This window comes from Corvus hawaiiensis, chromosome 24 (assembly GCF_020740725.1).
Source record: "Corvus hawaiiensis isolate bCorHaw1 chromosome 24, bCorHaw1.pri.cur, whole genome shotgun sequence".
In the NCBI taxonomy this organism is placed as follows: Eukaryota; Metazoa; Chordata; class Aves; order Passeriformes; family Corvidae; genus Corvus; species Corvus hawaiiensis.
Genome location: NC_063236.1, coordinates 9212335 through 9234317, shown reverse-complemented (window position 1 = coordinate 9234317; position 21983 = coordinate 9212335). Strand labels below are relative to the sequence as shown.

General features: G+C 52.4%; 1 protein-coding gene across 33 annotated transcripts in view; it reads right to left on the bottom strand.

The window, feature by feature from the left end:
* Positions 1–1955: 1955 nt before the first annotated feature.
* Positions 1956–21983, bottom strand: part of NFASC (neurofascin) — a 74095-nt gene continuing 54067 nt past the window's right edge. For 12 of the 33 annotated variants that reach the window (XM_048327642.1, XM_048327650.1, XM_048327653.1 and 9 more), the window contains 3 exons: positions 15301–15432; positions 12998–13067; positions 1956–7439 (listed from right to left, as the gene is read on the bottom strand). In XM_048327642.1, coding sequence (XP_048183599.1) covers positions 7208–7439; positions 12998–13067; positions 15301–15432 — 434 coding nt within the window. In that variant the 3' untranslated portion in view covers positions 1956–7207. Of the gene's footprint in view, positions 7440–9850; positions 9863–12997; positions 13068–15300; positions 15433–20256; positions 20413–21983 lie in introns of those variants that run through there. The other 21 variants (XM_048327646.1, XM_048327630.1, XM_048327633.1 and 18 more) reach the window with 6 other exon arrangements.

Genomic DNA, 21983 nt, shown 5'->3' with positions numbered 1-21983 from the left:
CACGGATATCCAGGGATATCTGTGTCTGTAGGTACCCAAGGCTGGGATCCGCGCCGAGGAAATCGCTGCACGGCCAAATTTTGGGATGCTCCGGCTGTCGTGGGTGGTCCCCGACCGTCCCGCGAGGGGAGGACGGGGATTCCTCACAGTGACGGAGCGCTGGCTCGGGGCAGGGGGTGACAGCGTGGTCACCTTTGGGTCACCCTTGGGGTTTTTGGGTGTGCCCGAGCCCCCTTTGGCCACGGCTGTGCCCCGAGGGGCTCAGGGTTTGCCCCAGGGAGCTGCACCCGGCGCCTTTCCCGGGAATATCGGCAGCTCCTGGCTCTTCTCCGGCTGCTGGGGGAGGTCCGTGCCGGGCGAGTGACGCGGAGGGAGGTGACAGGGACACTTCGGGACCTCCTCCGTGCCCCCCGGCAGGCCCCGAGGTGCGGGGGGATGCGGTGCTGCCGGGGTGGGAAGGTGCGCATGGTGGGGGGCGTTTGGTCGCTGCCAGGCTGTGGGAACAGAGGATTTGGGAATGTGCCAGGGACCCTCCGTCCGTTCCCAGCTCCAGCCCAGACCTGTTAACGGTGTCGGGAGATCAGCGGGCACCGGGGCTGGCCGCAGGTTAATGGGCTGCAATTACAGAGGAGTAATTAAGGCATTATTGTCTCTATTGATTGGCAAAACTCCAGCGGCCCGGACTCCGCGATGGGTGCGGGCAGGAAGGGGACCTGCGAGTCCCGTGTCGCTTCCCCTCGCCCAGTTTGTCCCAGTTTCGGCTCCCTGCTGCCAGTTTTGGGGTGAGAAAGGAAGAATAGGGTGCGAGCCGGGCCCCCAGGAAAAGGATGGATGGAGGGAAATCCAAGGGAGGAGATGAGTCCTGTCCCAAAGGAGGGAGGGGGACCTGCCCTTTGTGCCCTCCCCTCTGTGCCTCCCCAGCAGCAGCTCTGCCAGGGTCTCTGGGCTGGTGACAAGGACAGCGGTGACCTCTCGGGTGCCAACGGCAGCACTGGGGGAGGAGGCAGCTCTGTGAGGAATCCCGTGGATATTCCCAGCGCCAACAGGGAAAGCTCAGCCGTGGGAACGGGCTGGAGCTGCCTCCCGGAGGAGGAGGAGGAGGAGGGAAGCCGGCATCGATCCGGTCCTGCCTCCCCGGAGGTCGAGGACGATGCCGGTGTCACTACCGGGCCATCAAAAGCGACAAGGGCCAGCGAGCGCGGGTCTGGCCCGGATCGATCCCGAGGATCAGCACGGTCCCGCCGCCGCTCGCTCCAGGCGGGATAAAAGCCCGACGGGAATGCTGGAAGCAGCCCTGGAGAGGCTCAGACCTTGGGCTTGGTGCTTCCAGCGTCTGCGAGCAGTGGGAATGGGGGATTGGGGGGATTGGAAGAGTCGCCGGGTTCCAGCCAGCTGGAATTCCTGCGCCAGGAGCCAAGCGCGATTCCGCAATTCCATCCTTCCTTGGGGCAGGGACTGAGGCGCCTCCATCGCGCTGGGAATGTCTCCACTGGGCAAAAAGTGCTTTTTCCCCTCTCTGCTGTTCCTGGAAATGCTGGGAAGGGGGCGGGAGGAGCCCCCGCTGCAGCAGGAAGCACTCAGCCCTTCATCCTCTTAGCCGGGCCCGCTGCAATTACACCTCAATTAACCAAATTACTCCTCCGCTCCCCCTCCCTCCACCCCGGGGAGCCTCTGCCGGGAGCAGGAAGGGCTGGGAGAGGGATGGATCCCGGTGGGAGCCGCGCTTGGCTGCCGGGAACGGGGGGCTGGGGTCAATCCCACATTTTCTGAGCCGTGGGAGCTTCTCCCCCAGGGATTGCCGAGGGTTGAGGGGCTGAAAATGGTGCTGGAGAGGATCCAGAGCTGCCTCTGAGCATCTTTCCTGGTCAGGGAGGGAATTTTGGGAATGCTGAGGACCAGGCTGTGCTGCTTTTCCCTCTTGGAATTCGACGGGAATGACTCTTGGGCTCGGCAAGGATTTTGAACCATGTTTTATTATATGTTTAGTGTTTTCTCTATACAAAAAAATCCAGCCTTTTCTTTTTTTTCCAGTGATTCAAAAAAAAAAAAAAAAAAAAAGAAAAAAAAAGAAAAAGAAAAGAAATCTGAGTAGTTTGGCCTTCTCTCATCTCTCATGCAGTCGGTTTAGAAGTCCTTAAATTAAACCCTTTTATTTTTCCCTTCCAGTCCATAAATCTTGCTGGAAACTGAATTTTTACAGCCTCAGCTTCACGTTTCTCACTGGAACAGGTGGGGTTAACGCAAAGGTGGTGGGTTTGTTTTTTCCTTTTCCTTCGCTTTTTTGGGGTTTTTTTTTTGCTTTTTTTTTTGCTTTTAAAAAAAAGGCAAATAAATACACGGAATACTTGAGACCAGCCGGGAGGTTGGACAGAGAGGACGGACGGAGCGCGAGATATTTACAAATTAAATTAAAACAAAACAGTCCCGGGACTTTCTGTCGGATGTGAGCGGGAGGAACGGACATTGGGAATGATATTTGGGAGGGCGGACTTCGGTCTGGGGGTCTGACATGGAAATTTGGGGGTTTGACATGGAATTTTGGGTGGTTGCCATGGAATTTTGGGGGTCTGCCATGGAATTTTGAGGGCTGACACGGGACTTGGGGGGTTTGCCGTGGAATTTGGAGGTTTGACTCAGGATTTTGTGGGTTTGACGTGGAATTTGGAGGTTTGACACAGGATTTCGTGGGTTTGACACGGAATTTTGGGGTTCAACACAGACTTTTTAGGGTTTGACGTGGAATTTAGGGCTCTGACACGGAGTTTTGGGGGTCTGACACGGGGTTTAGACAGCGTCGAACAACCAAACCCCAACGCCCGATGCGAGGACACGGAGACACAGGCGAAGGGCGCTACTGATGCCGTGGGTGGCGTCGTGAGGACCAGGAAAGCGTCGTTATTCTCGTTAATAAAACAGCTTTTAGTGCAAGAAGTCGGAGGTGTCTCTTTTTTTTTTTTTTTTTTGTCCTTTTTTGTTTGGTTTTTCTTTTCCTTAATAAGGTTTTCTCTTTTTTTTTATTGCTTAACTGAAATCTTGGTTGCTGCAGGTACACGGAAAGCCTGGGCCCAGGAGGTGACGTCGCAGGTGGCACTCGCAGCTCTGCTGGGACCTGTGCGACGAGGAGAGGGTTTGGGATGTGCCAGGATGGGTGGTGGCGTTGGGATGTGCCAGGAAAAGTTGGTGGCATGGCTGGAATGAGCTCTGTGGTGGCCTTGGGTGACACTGCCCAGCTCCTCCCTTCTCCACCTGCTGTCCCTCAGATCCTGCTGGATCTCCCAGATCCAAGGTGACACCTGGATTTGGGATCTGTCACCTCCAGGAGGGCAATGCTGGCAGCGGGGACAGCATGTCCTGGTGTCCGGTTGGGTTTCTCCCAGCAGGATTTCAGGGTTTGGACCCAAATTCCGGCTTTTCCCGCTGGTTTTGTGCCTCCAGCTGCGACGTCACCTCAGGGAGAACGGGAGCAGCCTCCGGATCTGGGAAGAACAGCAGTATCCTCTCGTATCCCGAATTCCTGGCATTTCTGTCGGCTGTCCCAAGGCTGGGTGCCAGGGAGGTCCCTGGATTCATCTCCAGGACATGGATGAGGTGTTGGCTCGGAATGTTGTAGGAACAGGACAAATCTGCACGTTTGGGGTAGAGCTCAGCTCCTGAGGGTGCTGGAATTTGGGGTCTGGTGTTGGAATTTGGGGTCTGGTGTTGGAATTTGGGGTCTGGCTCTTCCCTTTTTATTTACGAATTAGAAGTTGGCTCCTAATTTAAACCCTTGATGAAGGAAGGGTTATTTCTTCTGGAAAACTGGAAGTGTTCCCAGAGAGGCTGTGCAGATCCCAGGGAGGGATCGTTGTCCCTGTGGTGGGAATGGGAGCATCCCTGCTCGTCCTGGGGGTCACTACAGCAAGCAGGACAGGAGGTGGCCGGGATGTCCCCTCTGGAGAGGGGAAGGAGCAGCAGAGCAGCTCCCAGGGAGCGGGATCGGGATCAGGGCGGGGAAAGCCCCTCGGCACCACAAATCCTCGTGTGGATTCTCCATCCATCTCCTGCTCCAAGGATGCTCCCAGGACACGGTGTGGGTTCATCCCAGCCCTGTCTGGTTTTTTTGGGATCTGTGGGGTCACCCTGCGAGCGCTGTGGAAGGTTTGGGGTCAGGGCTTTGCTCCCCATGCAAACCTCGAACTTTACTCAAAGGAGTAACAGATGAGAAGCTCGGGATGAGTTTTTAACCTGAATTTTCTTTGGGCTCCAAAACTCCAGGGGGGAAGTTCTGAAGAAACGTCAAAATTTCTGCTAAACCTTAAAAATGTTGAGTAATTTTTACACTGAGCTGAGACAGGGCTGTGAGTAACTTCCACCGAGTTGTTCTTCCACCTCTGCATCTCCTCCCTCTTCTCATTACTCAAAGTACCCTGGGGGTAGGACTGGGAATTTTATGAGGGAATTTGGGATAAGGTTGGGCAGAGTCCAGCTCCTTCCCATTCCTCCATTTCCAAAGGGATGCTGCGAGGTTTCCTCAGGGATGAGGCGGCTCGGGAACACGGGTTTTAATGGGAATGGCACATCATGGATACCCGACACAGACCTGCTTCCAGCAATCCCGGCCAAATTCCCGGAGGTTTGGAGATGGTTTGTGGTCCCTGTCAGCTGGGCCACAAAGCAGAGAGGACTGGGAATGCTGGGAAGATCCCAGATCCAGAGGCTGGATTTGTTCCTCTCCTCATTTCCAGCAGTGCTTGGGCGGGAAGGTGCCCAAACTCAACCGGGAGTTGGAATGGGGTGGGAATGGGATTGTCCCCGTGCCCAGGGGCGGTGTCACCTTTGGCCTGGGGGGTGTTTGCCTAAAAGCTGGATGGAATTCCGGGAGCTGCTGTCCCAAATGGGATGGGCAAGAGTGGGATCGGGGCGCTGCTGTGTCCACACTGAGGGTCACACTGGGGCTGTCCCTGCCAGGAGACACGGCTGGAGGGGACAAGGGACATCCCTGGGACAGCTCCCCCAGCTCTGGGAGGGGGCTCTGCCTCTTGACCCCAACCTAAACCCTGGAATTCCTTTGCCGTTGGTTTCATGGAACAATTTGGGTGGGAAGGGACCTTTTAAGGTCCCCAAATCCAACCCCATGAACTCCATCTTCACCCCACGTTTGACCTATCAGAGAAGACAACCAAGATAAATGATAATTATTATTTTAAGGAAGGCATTTGCATTGGATTAATTTGCATCCATCTCTCGTCGGCCCGGTCCGGGCTCTTCCCGGGATCCATCGGGATGTGGCAAAGTCCCTCTCCACAATCCATAGCAGTGGGAGTATCCCTGTCACCGATGTGTCTCCAGAGCAGGAAGAAGAACTGCACGAATCCCGCTGCATCCCATCCAAAAACCCCTCCATCCTCCTCAGAAAAACAAAAGTAACAAAAGGAAAATCCATCTGAAAATCCATCTTTTCCGAAAGAAACCCAATCTGTCTCTCTCTCTCCGCGAAGGTACCTTTGGTTTCAAAAGTGCAGGAAGTGGGAAGATCCACGGGACGCAGTCTGTTAGGAACCCCTGCCTTCTACCCTGATCCGTGCTGGGAGAGCCGGGAACGCTCCCAGATATCCTATTCCTACTGCTTGGGTGGATCCGAGGCCATCGGGGGCGTGGAAGCGGAGCGGGAAGAGCATCCTTGGAGTGACTCCCCGGGAAGTCTCAAGCTGTGTAAGGCATGTGAGGGAGTGCTCAGGGGGGTCGCTGAAATCCTGGGAGTCTCCAGGTGGGACGGGGGTCCCACGGTGGCTTGGCTGAGGGATGGAGGGGGGAAAGGCCACTGTCAGAAAGGAGGAAGGGGTTTGGTGGGAAAAACAGCGTCCGTCCGGCTCATCCCGGTGCCTCCGGAGGTGTGGATTCCAGTCCGGTGTTTCTTCCTTGCGGTGCGGCCCTGAATCCTTCAGGGAATCCTTCACCCGATCCCAGGGGGTTTTTCCATCCTCACCAACTGGCTTGGATTATTTTTCTGTTAATCATTCTGGTCTCCTCGTCCTATCCTGATCCCGCTCCTGCTTCCAGGCCCTCTTTGCTACATAGGATTTATGGAGTTGCCTTGAAAAGAAAGCAGGCGTGGGGTGGGGGGGTGGCTCCCCCCAAAATCCCTACAAAGCAAATTTAAACCCAAAAAAGTTTTTCTGCAGTGCTGTTACCCCGGGCTCGGCGGGGGAGAGGCTCCTCCCTGTCCTTCCACAAACCCCACAGATTCCTCCATAACCTCTTCTCCTCCCAGGACGCTCCAGAGCCCGGTGGGAATGGGGGACGAACTCCCTGTGGGTTTTCCCAGCCTCAGCATGGACAAACCCCGGTGCTGAGGGAGGTGGTGGGGACCTGTTCTTCCCTGCATAGGTTTTTTCAGGAAGGAGGGGTTTTTGGGAGAGGTTATGGGCAAGGTGCTGCCGTGAGGATGGACGGCTCAATAATCCAGTGTTTTCACCCCAAAATCCACCCCTTTCCTCCTTCCGTGCCTTTGCTCTGCCCAGGCCCCTCTCACCGCTCTTCCCTCCCCCACATTCTTTGATTTCTTTTCCCCCTCCCCTCTGATCCAGAACCTTCCTGGAAAAATGAAACCCAAAAATTTGGAGCTCCCTCTTAAAAGAACAAATAAAGCCTCGGGGAGCCGAGCCCAGCACGGGGCCCCTCCGAGCTGGCCCTGAGGCAGCCCCAAACTGGGGAGCAACCCCAAAAACTGGAGAGCAGCTCCAAAACTGGGGAGCAACCTTAAACTGGAGATCAACCCCAAAACCGGGGTGCAGCCCCAAAACTGAAGAGTAGCCCCAAAAATGGGGTGCAGCCCCAAACTGAGGAGCAGCCCCAAAAATGGGGTGCAGCCCCAAACTGGGGAGCAGCTCAAGCATCTCCTCTCCTCCAGCCGCTCCAGCCCAGCCCCAATTCCCGCTCCAGCTCCCGCTCCCGCCCCGCGCGTCCTTTGCCGTTGGCTCATTTGCTAAGGATAAATGGCATCGGCGGCCGCCTGGGCTGCCTGGTTGCTTGGAATTTTTTCTTTTTTCCCTTTTTTTTTTTTTTTTATTTTTTTTCCTTATTTTTAATTTTTTTTCTCTATTTTTGTGGTTTTTAGTCCCTGCTTGGTTCCCTTCCCTGTCGGAGGCAGCGGTGGCGGCAGCTGCCAGCGGAACCCCCGGCCGCTCCGAACCCCTCGGGCTGTGGGTGCTTTTCCCGGCGGTTTTTGCTATGCCAAGGAATAAATGGCATTGACGGGGGACGTGGCTTCGGAGCTCTCGTTGCCCTCGGTCTCCTCCTTGTCCTTCTTGACCGTGTACTGGCCGATGAAGGAGCCGTCCTCGTTGAACTGCCCCTCGCCCCCTTCTCCGTAGTCCACCAAGCTGTCGTCGCTCTCCTGCTGCTTTATCGTCCCGTCCAGCGAGGTCTGGCTGTTGGGAAGAGGTTTGTTGTCTTCATCGCTGGCAGCAGAAGACAGACAGACACGGCAAGGGTTGAGAAACGGGGCCGAAAACCTTCCCCCAAGGCATGGAGATCCTAAATCAATCCACACTCGGGAATACGGCTCGGCAGAGCCCCAAAAACTGGGGGTGTGTCCGGGTGTGGGTGGAGGGTTGGGGGGGTGTGGGAGGTGAAGGTGGTTGGGATCTCTGAACACCCAATTTGGCGATTTTTCAGCTTGGAAATCAAATTTCTTCACCTCGATTTCCTCATCTCAAATTGCTTAACCTCAGTTTCCTCATCTCGATTCCTTTACCTCGATTTCTTTGTCTCAGTTTCTAAATCTCAATTTATTAACCTCGATTTCTAAATCTCAGTTTATTAATCTCAGTTTCTAAACCTCAATTTTCTAACCTCAATTTCTTGACCTCGATTTCTTAACCTCAATACTCCACCCAAAACTTGGATTAATGGGATGGGATGAGCATCAGGGATATTCTTCCCTTGGCATCGCTCGGATTCTTTCTCTCTCTCTCTCTCAGTGTTTTAGCCCCCCTTGGGTAACCTGGTTTAATGGTTTGTTCCCAGATTTCCTTGAGAAAATACAGGTTTTCCTTGAAAAACCATGGTTTTCCTTGAAAAACCATAGGTTTTTCTTGGAAAGCATGGTTTTTCCTTGAAAAAAATGCAGTTTTTCCTTGAAAAACCACAGTTTTTCCTTGAAAAAACCACATGCAATGGGGAGCACTGCGAGGGGGGTATGTTTAGGATGCCAAGTTCTGGGCAACTTCCGAAACTCCTGGGAATTCACCTTTCCCAGTTTATTTCTGGGCATTTTTCTTTGCTCACTTTGGGTTTTTCTCCTTTTCACTAAAAGCCAGGTCACTATAAAAATAAAGAGTTCAACCCAGAAGGGAACATTTTGGGAAGGATGACAGTGGGTTGCTCCAAATTGATATAAAAAATTAATTTTTATATGCGCTATTCCTTAGTTCATGCAAATTCTGTCATATTCCTGAAGATATCCCTGAACTATTTCTCCTCCTGCCTCCACTCCTGTCTTTTTCCAGTTGTTTTTTTTAGCCCGGGATTTGCCAGGTTCGCTCCATTCTGTCCCTTTATTTTCCTAAAAATTGGTGAAAATATTGAGATTTTTTTGCACTTTGCTTGGGCTCTGGAGCTGGGCAAGGCATTAATTTTCCCTCATTCCATGGGATTAATTCTCCCTCATTCCATGGAATGAATCAGCTCCCTGAAGTGGGAGAGGAATTTGGGATCCCACGGTTTCCGAGGGGTTTCCTCGGATCGGCACTTTGGGAATTCAATGATAACACAACCCCAATATTTGAGACCTTCTGTTAACTTGGCATCACAACAAAAAAATTAATTCGTTAGCTCTGGAAGCAGCTCTTTTTTTGTGGAAAAAGGAGGAATAATTCCGTGTGGAAGCAGGACTGGTTAGAAAGCCCCAAAAACGCCGACGGGAGAGTGGCAAAACGCAGATCCTTAATACCCAACATCCCCTCCCAAACTTTGGGGGGCAGCTTGAGCCGGACCCGGATCATCCCTAATGGGAGAGTTTGCAGCACCAAATTCCCGCCAGGAATGCGTTCCTGGAGAATTCCCGCTGGTTTTACCTCTCTCCAGGGCTGTTTATCCCGTTAGCGCATTAGCAGGGAGCAGTGGTTTTCCATCAGCTCCTGATGGGATCTAACCACGTTAAAATGGATTTCTGGGAGCTTGGCTGAGCCTGGCATTAGGGAGCCATGTGGGAAATGCTGTCCTGAGTCCCATAAATCATCGGGAAGAGGGGGAGGCTGGAGCCGGAGGAAGGATTTTCAGGACTAACAGTGGCCAGACCAGTCAGGATCCAGCGGTTTTGGCCCGTGTCCCTTGTCCCCATCCCCTGGGATGCACTTTTTCTTGGAAAACCACAGTTTTTCCTTGAAAAAATGCAGTTTTCCTTGAAAAACCAGAGTTTTCCTCGAAAAAACACAATTTTTCCTTGAAAATCCATGTTTTCCTTGAAAAACACCCACATGCATTCCCAAGCTCAATCCTGCTCCACCAGGAGGGATCAGCAGCTGGAGCTGGGGGGGCCTGGCTGGATTTGGGGGGGGACCCCCAGCTCACGGAGCAATTCCGAGCAGGATCTGGCTCTCCGGAAGCCCCGACAGCAGCGGGAATTAGAGGGATCTTGTTTGATGTGTTAGGCAGGGACGTGGGAATGGGGACGGGGGAGTTTTGGCTGTGAAGAAATTAAAGGAAGGAGGGAGGGAGGGAGGAAGGAATTTGGAAGGAAGGAAGGAATTCGGAAGGAAGGAATTTGGAAGGAAGGAAGGAATTCGGAAGGAAGGAATTCAGAAGGAAGGAAGGTAAAATTCCCAAAAAAAGCGGAATGTGCCGGACTTCTGGCAGCACGAGGTCCTACCTTTCAAGAGACCTTCACGGTCCATGTGGATAGACCAGGTGAAAAGGAGGAGAAGGAATGGGAATAAAACAGAGAGAAGCAGAAAGAGCCTGATCAGAGAGAGAAATGAGGAGGTTCTGCATTCACAGGGGCAGTGCTAAATCCGAAAAAACCAAAAAAAACCGGGAATTGTCGCCTCGTTATACCAAATGGAGCCGGGAGAACCCTTCCAGGTGGGATTGGCCCCCTTGGGTTCCCCCAGGAAGCCATCCCAGCATGGAAAGGGTCATCCTAGAAGGACTGGGGGTGATGGCCAGGGGACAGTGGTGGCTCTGGGGACCCGCATGCAGCAGGACAAGGGTGCCTGGGTTCACCCCAGTGTCCTGCTGCGATTCCTTGGAATGGCCCTATGGATAAACCTGCACCTTCCCAGAGCCTTTCCAGAGCTTTCCTCCCTCACGAGGCTCCGGGGACGGTTCTGTGTCCTCCCCTCTGGCTGCCTGCTGAGATGTCCCCTCCTGGTGAGCGGCACTGCCTGCACCGTGTCACCTGTCCCGTTATCCTGGCCCTGGCCTGGAATCCGGAGCCTAAATCCACTCGGCTTCCCCTTCCCAGCATCCAGAGTTTCCAGCCGCCTCCGCCACGGGCAGCACGGAACATTTGGTATAATGAGGCACCGGCACTGGCACGGAATATCCATGGATAATGGTCCCTGCTTGGAAAGGAGCTTCCCTGCTCGGGACCACCATTATCCCGGGATTGGGGCAGAGATGTGATGGGATCTCGGAATGAGGAGCTCGGAGAGTGGCATGCACAGGGCGCTGGGGACGTGAGGGTGACGAGGGCACAGCAGCCATGCCATGGGGAGGAGGGGACGGGAGCTGGGATGGGCTCAGTTCCTGCCCTTCCCTGAAATCCTAAATCCTCCCGGAGCCCGGCCCTGCAATCAGCCCCAAGCTCGATCAGCCAACAGCTCCAGCCTCCGGCTTCACCTTCCCTTCTGCCTCCCAGAGGGAAACCTCCTGGAATTCTCCCAGGAATCCTGGTGTTCCTCAGGAGGAGGGGGCAAAGTTTGTGGGTTGTTGGCTTTTTTTTTGGTTGTTCTTATTTGATTGGGGTTTTCCCCCTTTATTTACTTCATAAAACTCCATGGACTCCATCCCAGAGTTTTGTTGTCCTTCCACTGACTCGTGCCTTCCCTTTGGAAATTTTGGGAATGGGGCTGTCTGTGAAAGTCAGAGCTCCAGCTGAGCAGAAGGATGAAGGATTGACCCCAATCCTTCCCCTTGCCTGGAAGGAAACACCCCTTGGATGGTGCCAGGGAATTGGTGCCAGCCATTCCAAGAGCTTGGATTCCCCTCAGGGCCAGGCAAGGAGTGCCTGGCTATGGATTTGCCTCGGGAACGGTGGATGGGGCCGGGAGGGGTTGGATGGACCTGTCTTCGTGGGCTCTGGAGAAGCAGAGCCGGGAAATCCGTGAGTGCTGCCAGAAGCTCGGCCAGGGGGAATCCCTGTGGGAATGGGGGGTTCAGGCTTCCCACAAACCATCCCACAAACCATCCCACAAATCTGGGAAGCACGAGGCTCCCGATCCTGACTGGAATTGTTTGGGGCCGGGCTGTGCCCTGGTTATGGCTCGTTCCTGTGCCGGGAGTAGCCCATAAAATCCTGCCTGGGAAGGGATGGCTCTGACCCCAAAACCTGCAGCGGGACCAGGCTGGGCTCGTTCCTCCTCTGCTGTTTTCCCTGTCCCAGCATGGAATCCGAAGGAAACATCCCAAAAGTTTACAGGTGGATTTTTTTGCCAGCCCTGGCAGTGCTGAGCAGCAGGGAGGGGAGGAAGGTGAGGAAGGAACACCGCCCCTGGGTGTTTTTTAGGACATTCAGGAATGTCAGCCTTTCCCTACAAAATCCTGATGGGATGTGTTTGTATTCCGTGTTTTTTGGGAGTCTGGGGAGCTTAATGGAATCCTTTGGAATAAAAAAAACCCTCTGAAATGGAGTTTCTGCACCTCTGACAAAATAAATGTGATCCCTGGTTCTGCTCCTTTTCTGTTTCTGATTCATTTTTTCCCCCTAAATCCTTTGGCAGAATCAGTTCTTATTCCCTTCCTGAATCCCAAACAAATCCATCCCATGCTGGGAATGACACAGGATTGAATGAACCCCTGGTTTAAATCAGGAGGAAAATTCCCCTTGGGTTTTGCCTCCAGCTCAGGTGGGAAATGGGAATTTGAATTCTTTAAGGAATTCAAATATCCCAGATCCCCTCAGCTGCCAGGTGAGCCCTGACATCGGGACCGGCTCCCGGGGAATCACGGAGAGCTGGGAATGCTTGGGAGGCTCCTGTCCCTTTCTGACACATCCCGGGAGTTTTCCTGGAGGGAAAAAGGCTCTGCTGCCCTTTGAGGGTGACATTTGCGTGCGAAGAGTGGGATGGAGCCGGGGAAGTCGGAGAGGTTCTGGCTGAATCCCTGCTGGAGCCCTCACAGGGGTTTTTATGGGATTGTGTGGGGCTGGAATGCAGGCAGACCCCAAATCATTCCCCTTTCCTGCTTCCAGGGCTGATCCCAACAGAGCTTTGGGAGGAATGTGCCATGGATATTCCTTTATGGGAAGGAGAGGGGCTAAGCTCTGGGGTGAGACTCCAGAAATACCCTCAGGCTGCTACAAAGTTTGGGGTTTTGGGGGGTTTTGGGGGGTTTTATGTGTCAGGAGTTCTATTAAGGTTGATCTGCTCCTGGTGGGAGCTGTCCCATGGAGCTGATTCCAGAATCCCAGCTCTGCTCCCAACAGAACTTTGGACATTTCTCCTTTAGGATGCTGCAGAAATACCCTCAGGCTGCTACAGAGTTCAGGTTTTTGGGGTGATTTTTGGCGTTTCATGTGTCAGAAGTTCCATTAAAGTCGGTTTAGTCCTGCTGGGAGCTGTCCGAGGTCGCCGATTCCAGAATCCCAGGAACAGGAGGCGGAACCCCACAACCTGGCGGCTCTGGCAGAGCTTTGGGAGCCGTTTCCTTCGGGAATTACAGCGGGAAGGCGGCAGGAGGAGGGAAGGGGGGACAGGGATGGTTCTGGGGGATTTGTGGCACCACAGGGTGGGGGAGGGGGGCTGTGATGGTGGGGGAGGGGCTGATGGGGGGGGTCCGACATTCCATGGGATCCTACCTGTAGTCGAAGGATCCGTCCTCCACGTTCTTGTCCTCGGGATTGAGGTGCTCGTCCTTGTTGTCCCGCACTGCGAAGGAGCAGAGCCCCCCCAGTTAAACCAGTAAGGATTGAAAGGGTTTGGGAATGGGCAGGAGCTGGGGAAGGGTCCTGGGGTGTCCCTGAGGGGGAAGAGCTCGGGCAGGTGAAAACTGCACCGGGGAGGGCTGGAGAAGGGTTACACAGGGGTTACACAGGGGTTACACAGGGGTTACACAAAGGGTTTGCAAAGGGGTTATGAAGGGTTTGTAAAGTGAAAAAGGGATTGAAAAGGGATTGAAAAGGATTTATAAAGGGTTTGTAACCGGTTTGTAAAGGGTTTGTAAAGGGTTTGTAAAGGGTTTACAAAGGGATTGCAAAGGGGTTACAAAGGGATTGCAAAGGTCTGACACGGTTTACAAAGGGGTTACAAAAGGATTTGAAAAGGGTTTGCGAAGGGTTTAGAAAGGGCTTACAAAGGGTTTACAAAGGGTTTACAAAAGGTTTATAAAGGGTTTGAAAAGGGTTTACAAAGAGTTTGCAAAGGACTGACAAAGAGCTTACAAAGGGTTTACAAAGGGTTTATAAAGGATTTGCAAAGGACGCTGCAGTGGTGGCACCTCAGGCACACCAGACAAGGAGGGGATGTGTTAATTGCGGGATTTTCTTAATTAAAAAAAAAGATTTCTGATTTATTTTATAAAATCCTAAATAACAAACGCCTTCTAAGCAACAAATATTAATGGAATAAATTAAACATGAATCACTTTTATTAGTAAACAACCCCATGTAAATAAGAATGAATTATTATTTATAATTATTCATAATTTATTTTATATTTATTATATGGTATTCTATTATCTCATACTATATTATATTGTATATTATTATATTACGTTATTATATTGTCATATTATTACAATATAATATAATATAATATAATACCATAATATTATTATAGTATTATATAATTTTATTTATAGTTATTTATAATTTATAATTATTATAATTTATGCTTCTTATAATTTTCTATGTGCTTGATATAAAAGCCTCTATATATACGATACATCCTTTTATACAAATCCATTTATAAATACAAAAATTACATTTCTCTATCAATTTATATCCCTAAATTCCCACTACAGAAGGATCAACCCCTCACAATCCCATCTCTCCAACACCTGCATTATCCTCAAAAATTCCTGAGCCTGCTTAAACCTTGGGAATGCCCATTCCCATCCTCACCTGGATATTCCCCACTGCTGGAGTATCCCCAAGAATCCCGAGCCTGTTTATCCCTCGGGAATGCCCATTCCCATCCTCACCTGGATATTCCCCACTGCTGGAGTATCCCCAAGAATCCCGAGCCTGTTTATCCCTTGGGAATGCCCATTCCCATCCTCACCTGGATATTCCCCACTGCTGGAGTATCCCCAAGAATCCCGAGCCTGTTTATCCCTTGGGAATGCCCATTCCCATCCTCACCTGGATATTCCCCACCACTGGAATATCCCCAAGAATCCCGAGCCTGTTTATCCCTTGGGAATGCCCATTCCCATCCTCACCTGGATATTCCCCACCACTGGAATATCCCCAAGAATCCCGAGCCTGTTTATCCCTTGGGAATGCCCATTCCCATCCTCACCTGGATATTCCCCACCACTGGAATATCCCCAAGAATCCCGAGCCTGCTTAAACCTCGGGAATGCCCATTCCCATCCTCACCTGGATATTCCCCACCACTGGAATATCCCCAAGAATCCCGAGCCTGTTTATCCCTTGGGAATGCCCATTCCCATCCTCACCTGGATATTCCCCACTGCTGGAGTATCCCCAAGAATCCTGAGCCTGTTTATCCCTCGGGAATGCCCATTCCCATCCTCACCTGGATATTCCCCACCACTGGAATATCCCCAAGAATCCCGAGCCTGCTTAAACCTCGGGAATGCCCATTCCCATCCTCACCTGGATATTCCCCACCACTGGAATATCCCCAAGAATCCCGAGCCTGTTTATCCCTTGGGAATGCCCATTCCCATCCTCACCTGGATATTCCCCACCGCTGGAGTATCCCCAAGAATCTCGAGCCTGTTTATCCCTTGGGAATGCCCATTCCCATCCTCACCTGGATATTCCCCACCGCTGGAGTATCCCCAAGAATCCCGAGCCTGTTTATCCCTTGGGAATGCCCATTCCCATCCTCACCTGGATATTCCCCACCGCTGGAATATCCCCAAGAATCCCAAGCCTGTTTTTCCCTTGGGAATGCCCATTCCCATCCTCACCTGGATACTTCCCGCCGCGGCTCCTCTTGATGAAGCAGACGATGAGCAGGATGAGCACGAGGAGGGCGATGGCGCACATGAGGCCGATGAACCAGCCCTGCGTGGCGATGTCCACCTGGTTCTTGGTGTAGGCTGCGGGAAAAAGGGGAAAACATTCCTAAGGAACGGAGCGGAGCCTGCAGGGAAATGGAGGAAGGAGGAATTCAGGGCGCTGGCTTGGGAATTTTCTTTCGTTTGGGTGTGTCTGGGTGTGTGGTTGAAGTTGTAGCTCAGGGATTTGTGTTTCTTTGGTGGTTCTTGGTGATTTTTTTGGTGGTTTTGGTGGATTTTTGAGGGGGTTTTGGTGGATTTTTGAGGGGTTTTAGTGGCTTTTTGGTGTTTCTTCAGTGTATGCTGATTTTTTTTTTGGGGGGTTCTTTGGGGGTTTTTTGTGGAGTTTTTTGTGGGTTTTAGGTGGTTTTTTGGCAGTATTTTGGTGGGTTTTTTGGTATTTTATTGGGTTTTGTCAGTGTTTTTTGGTGGTTTTTTCTATGGTTTTTTTGGTGGTTTTTGGTGGATTTTTGGTGGTTTTTAGAGGTTTTTTGATGGCTTTTTCATGGTTTTCTTTTCCTTTTATGATGGAAAATCAAATCAGTTTTATCAGGAGCTTTGAAAAGTGAAGGAACCCAACAGAAAGGAAAATCCGGGAAAAGGGAATTGCAAATAAAGGTGAAAGAAGCTGGGGAAGGAATCTGATGGAATTTGCTGCATCTGAAAACTGCCCTGGGTGTGGGAAGACCCAAGAGAAACATTCCCAGTTCCAAGGGATTTTGGGCAGCACCGCTGGATCAGGGAATTGCTGAGCCCTGAGGGTTCACTGGCAGCCTTGAACTGGGATGAACTGGGATGAACTGGAGAGAAGAGGGGTCTGATAGCTCCACATGTTTTCTCCTGGAGCAAATTCCTGTTCCCAGCGCCTTCCCAAGGCTCCTGCCTGTTTATAGGATTTAATTCCAAGTCCTGTTCCCATCCTCCAGCTCCCGTGTCCTCCCTGCCATTCCCAGCTCTCCCACACGGTCAGACAGACAAATCCATGGCCTAAAAATAGCTCCAATGCTGCCTTTTCCAGCCTCTCCTTGGAATTCAGCGAGGCAGAGGAGAAAATAACCTTCAGCGCAGCAGCGGGGGCTGGATTTATCCCGGATGAGGGAAAACGGAGACGTTCCTGGTGGGAATGTGGGAGAACCAGGGTGGCTGGGATGGGATTGGGAACGGAGATGGGCAGGAGAGAGCAGGGAGTATCCTGAAAATCTGGCAAGAAAAAAGATGGATGAAGAAAGCAGAGAACTCAATGGGTTTGGAGGGAAAGGAGCTTGGAAGAGAGGCAGCAATGGGAAAAATGGGATGGATGGGCAAAAATTCCTAACCCACAAAATTTCAGGGATCAAACTGTGCGTATTCCATCGGAACTGAGCCCAAGAGAAGAAGTCATCTCCTCAGGATGAAATCCAGGGAATTGCAGGCAAACCACGGCAAGGAAATTCGGATTAAAGAGGACAATGGCACGAAGGAGAATCTTTGGTCAAGAAACGATGCTGAACCCAGAATATTTTGTGGGGTTTGAGCAGCACCGAGGGTGGAAGGAGCTGCCTGATGCTTCCTTTGGCTGCTTTCCCCTCCAACACTGCTAAATCCCACACTTCCTTTATCCCAGCCTGAGCTCCGGAGTCCTCGTGGATGCGCTTTTAGATGGAGAGAATGAGACGATGACAAAGGAATGGCTTCGATTATCCGAGTGCTCGGGGCGGGAAGGGGAAGGAAGCAATGCCAGAAAGGTCAGAGATGGAAAAAATCCCATGACCAGTGATGGGATGGGGTTTTTCCAGGGAGAAACAAAGAGGGTCTTCAAAAGATGAAATTCCAGAGAGGCCTGAGAGGTGGGATGAGGGTTGGAGCTGAGTTTGGAAAGGAGGGAGGATTTAAAACCCCAAGCGCCCAGGAGATCTCACAGGAGGATGAGGGCACTGCCTGTAGGGAAGGGGATAATTTCCATCCTTCCCAAAAAAAGGGGGCTAACTTCCATCCTTCCCAAAAAAAGGGGGCTAATTTCCATCCTTCCCAAAAAAAGGGGGCTAACTTCCATCCTTCCCAAAAAAGCAACACCTGAGGACCAAATCAAATCCCAGCAAAGGTGGATTTGGGGTAAACGAGTGACTGTCATTGCAGCAGTGGGGACTGGAAGGTTTGAAGCCCGTGGCTGCCCCAGGAGATTTTGTGATTTGCTTTAAGGTGAGGCCAACCTCAAGGGAAAACATGAAAGCAGCTGCGGGAACTGACAGGTCCTGATTGGAATTGCAGCTGCAGAGCCTTTTTTAAAATAATTAATGATAATTTCGCATCAGAAAATTCGTTAGCTCAGAGTCATCATTGATGTGCCAGGAGCAGAGCTCAGCTCCACCGAGATTTTTGTCTTGGATTGCAAAGGAGATCTTTGGGAGTGAAAAGTCCCCTGTGGCTCCAGCCTTGTGTGATCCTATTCCCAGAATCCCAGGATCACTGAGGCTGGAAAATCCCTCCGGGATCATCGAGTCTGAGCTATGCCCGATCCCCACCCTGAGCACTCAGTGCCACGTCCAGGTGACACCTCCAGGGATGGGCACTCCAAACCTCCCTGGGAAGCCCTTTCCAACCCTTTCCATGAGGAAATTCCTGCTGATGTCCAACCTGAGCCTCCCCTGGCCCAGCCTGAGGCCGTTCCCTCTCCTCCTGTCCCTGTTCCCTGGGATAAAATCCCACCAGGGAGTTGTGCAGAGCCAGAAATCCCCCCGGAGCCTCCTTTTCTGCAGGCTGAGCCCCCTCAGGAAGTCTCCATCCCCTTCTCCATCTCCATTCCCATCTCTGGACGCTCTTCCCAGTGTTTGGACAAGCCGAGGAACCCATTTATTTATTTAAAATTTAGCAGACCTCCTTCTACTCCGCTATTTTTGTCATTTCCAAGTGCCCTTTGCTCCTGGGAGGAATTTTGTCGGCTTAATGAGCTGCCAGTTAATCAGGAGCAAAATCAGAGCTCGGCCTCCTGCAGGGGAATATTTCTTATTTATCTGCCCCCAGCCTGAAGAAACCTTTAGAACAATGATTTACAAGATTTAAATAAAACCCCCCCAAACCCCCAAAACTGCACGGTTCCTTTTCATCCAAAGCATTCCCGATGCCATAGGATTGTCAGCGGGGGCCCGGCACTTGTGTCAGCAGCATCCAGCCAGGAGAGAAATGGATGTGGAGCGTTTATTCCTGCAGGGAAGGCGACAGCTCCGTGCATCCCACAGGGCTCAGGTCAGCACCAGCCTCAATCCCGGGGATAAAGGTGGCCCCATCCCTTATTCTCCATGAAAATATCAGTAGGAACCTCTCAATTATGGAAAATATATGCAGAGTCTTCCCAGCAGGAATCAGCCAAGGATATTGTGCTTTTTTTCCCCGTTTTTTTTAATGATTCCCGGCCCCTTGCTGTCCCTTCGGTCCCCCCACGGATCCTGAAGTGGGGGAAAAGCAGGGGAGGAAGGAAGAGGCGGGTCCAGGTTGAGAATGGTTATCCAGAGGGATAAAATGGTTATCCAGAGGGACAAAATGGTTATCCAGAGGGATAACTCGCGGGTAGGGTGGGAGCTGACGGAAATTTCGGACTCGGGGAAAGATCCGGAAGCAGAAACAAAACTGGGGATTTAACAGAACAACTGGAGCTGTGCTGGGAGGGGTCTGTGTCCAAAATCAGCTCTGATGTGTGGGATCAGAATATTCCAGGGGCTACTGTGCCGTGGATTCACTCAACCCTGGAGCGGTTTGGGGACAGAGCTGAGGGCAGCACTCGCTGGGGGTTTGTTGGCGTTGAGAAGGGTTGGACACCCCAAAACCACCTGGATGTGGCACCCGGGGATGTGGTGGCCTTGGCAGTGCCAGGGGAATGGTGGGACTCGATGATCACAGAGGTTTTTCCAACCTTGATTCCACGGAACACCGGCGACTGCCATCTGCCCCCGCCTGGGAATTACCCGGCGGCATTCCAGATTTTCTGCTGATTTCAGATGAGCACGGGGGTGTGTAGGGAGCTCTGCTCCCCAGTTCCTGCAGCTCTCCCTCACTGGGATTCCCATTTTCCTTTTGCCCTTCCCGGAGGAGCCTGGAAATTGCCAGAGCTTCCCATCCCACGGCTGGAGCCGAGCAAAACTATTTGAATTCCTTGGAAATCCCCACCTCTACCCATGGCACTGTCAGGGAGGCTGCTCCGGTGTTTCCTGCTCCGCAGAGTTCCAGCGGAGTGTTTGACAGGAGCTGGGCACAGATCCCTATGGAAAAACCCCGGGTGGATAGGAAGGGATTTAGGGCTGTTTGGATTTCCTGGGAATCATCGGGAGGGAGCAGCGGAGTTTTACAAACAGATAAAGCTCCTGTGGGACAAAGGTGGGAGCGTCTGGAGCCGGGTGGGAAATAGGGGAATCCATAACGAGGAAGACGTGGAAACCACACAGATACAAAGCCTGGCAAATTCCCCACCAAGTGCCAGAGGAAACATCCCAGGAGGATGGAAATCCCTAAGGATTCACTCGCGCCAACACCACATTCCCACTCCCAGTGCATCATCCCATCAGTGACATCTCTGAGATGTCACTCGTGCACGGGAGACCTCAAGCAGAGGCTGTGACAACATCAACGCTTTCTCCTCCCTTTCCTCCATCCCAAGGAATCCCTATCCCGAGGAATCCCCATCCAAAGGGATCCCCATCCCTTCCTGGGATCCTCCTCCTCCGCGCAACACCGAGCAAGCCCTGGGTTGAGAAATGCCGCGAGTCGAGGGCGGTGGGATGAGGGATTTCCATGCAGCCATGGCCGAAGCACCATGGGGATGGCTGGGCCATGCCGGGGCCATGCCGGGGACGCTCTGAGGACGCTCTGGGGACACGCGGCCGACGCCCGTCTCACCTGAGCTGGTGGTAAAGGTAATGTACGAGTGCTCGCTGGGGTGGGACCATATGGGGAACACCCACAGCTTGTACATCATCCCCGGCGTCAGATCCGCCAGCTGCACCGAGGACGGGCCCTGAGCCTTAACGGGGATTGATTTCTCTGTCTTGTTACCTGGGGAACAGAAACCGCACATCAAACCCTGCCCGGACACCCCGCGGGGACACCGGGGACACTGCGGCCCAGGTGTGGGGCTGGCCCTGAGGGCTGGCCGGGAATGACACGGCTCCCGGGGCAGGGAGCTGCTGGTTTGGGGCCGGTACCAGAACCAAAGAGTTGCTGGTTTGGGGTTGGTACTGGAGCCAAGAGTTGCTGGTTTGGGATCATTTCCTGAACCAAGGAGCTGCTGATTTGAGATTGTGACACCGGGGGCAAGGCGGTGTGATATCCCTGGGGATTGAGTGGGAATTACACGGCTCCAGGGACAAGGAGCTGCTGGTTTGGGATCGTTTCCCAAGCCAAGAACTGCTGGTTTGGGATTGGTACCCGAGCCAAGGAGCTGCTGGTTTGGGATCGTTGCCCAAGCCAAGGAGCTGCTGGTTTGGGGTCACTACTCTGGGGACAAGGAGGTGCTGATGTGGGGTCGTTACCCACTGGGAATTGAGGCTAGGTGGGGGTTGTGCTGCATCCCTGCTTGCCACACCGGGAAAAAAATTCCTGGGAGCTGTTTGGGTCTCTCCCTAAGTTAAAGCCTCCATAGGTTCTTTACCTGCCCAGCTTCAGATCTGGATTTTTGGGATTTTACCATAAAAACACTGGAATTTGCCTGGTCAGACCCAGCTGGGTGAAGGAGATACAGGACTGGGTTTTGGTGCTGTTGGGAGTGGTACCTGTGCTCCAGGTGTGCTCCAGGTGTGCTCCAGGTGTGCTCCAGCTGGGCTGGAGACTTTGGATGAGCTGGATAATTATTAACAATCCTTTGGATCTGCTTTTGGGGGAGAGTTTGGCCCCGTGACTCAACAAGGGATGGTCACGGGCTGGTTTCTCCCAGGTTCTTTCCAAGAACGACCTGTTGAGCCGGGAATAATTTGCTCACGAGCTTAATCCTGAGCATTATCCACGGAATCCCAGAAAACCTGCACTGGGGCCTGGATTCATGGCTCAGCAGGGAAGGAGAAATGTGGCTTTGAGGGTTTTGCTCCTTCGAATGCCACCAAAAAGTGGTGGAAAACCACAACTCTCCAGGAAGGGCTGAAATCTCCAAGATTTCCTCCCTCAGACAGATTTGGAGAGGGAATCCCAAGGGATTGCTGCTGTTGCAGCACGGATTCAGCACCTGGACCTGATCCTTGTGTTTCCCAGTGACTGCGGAAAAATAGGGGTGGGTTGGGAGCTGGAATATTTGGGATTTAGGGCCTGACAGGCTCATGCATATCCTAAAATATGGGAATTTTGGACACCAGACAGTGGTTTTGCACAGGGGATCGTCTCAAGGGCAATTCAAGGTCATCTCCTGAGGGAAGCTGGAAAGGCCGGGAGGGGTTTCCTGCCGGGAATTACAAGCGGTTTATTTGAAATGCCGATTTCAGGGATTCTAGGCCAGCACAGCAGCGGATGCGAGGGCTGGGAATAAACTCAGGGATGAGCAGCAGCTGGCACCGCCTCTCCAGAAACCCCAAACCAACCAACGACACAAAAACCTCTCCCTAAACCGGCACCAAACCCGGAGATCCCGGCTCTGCTCC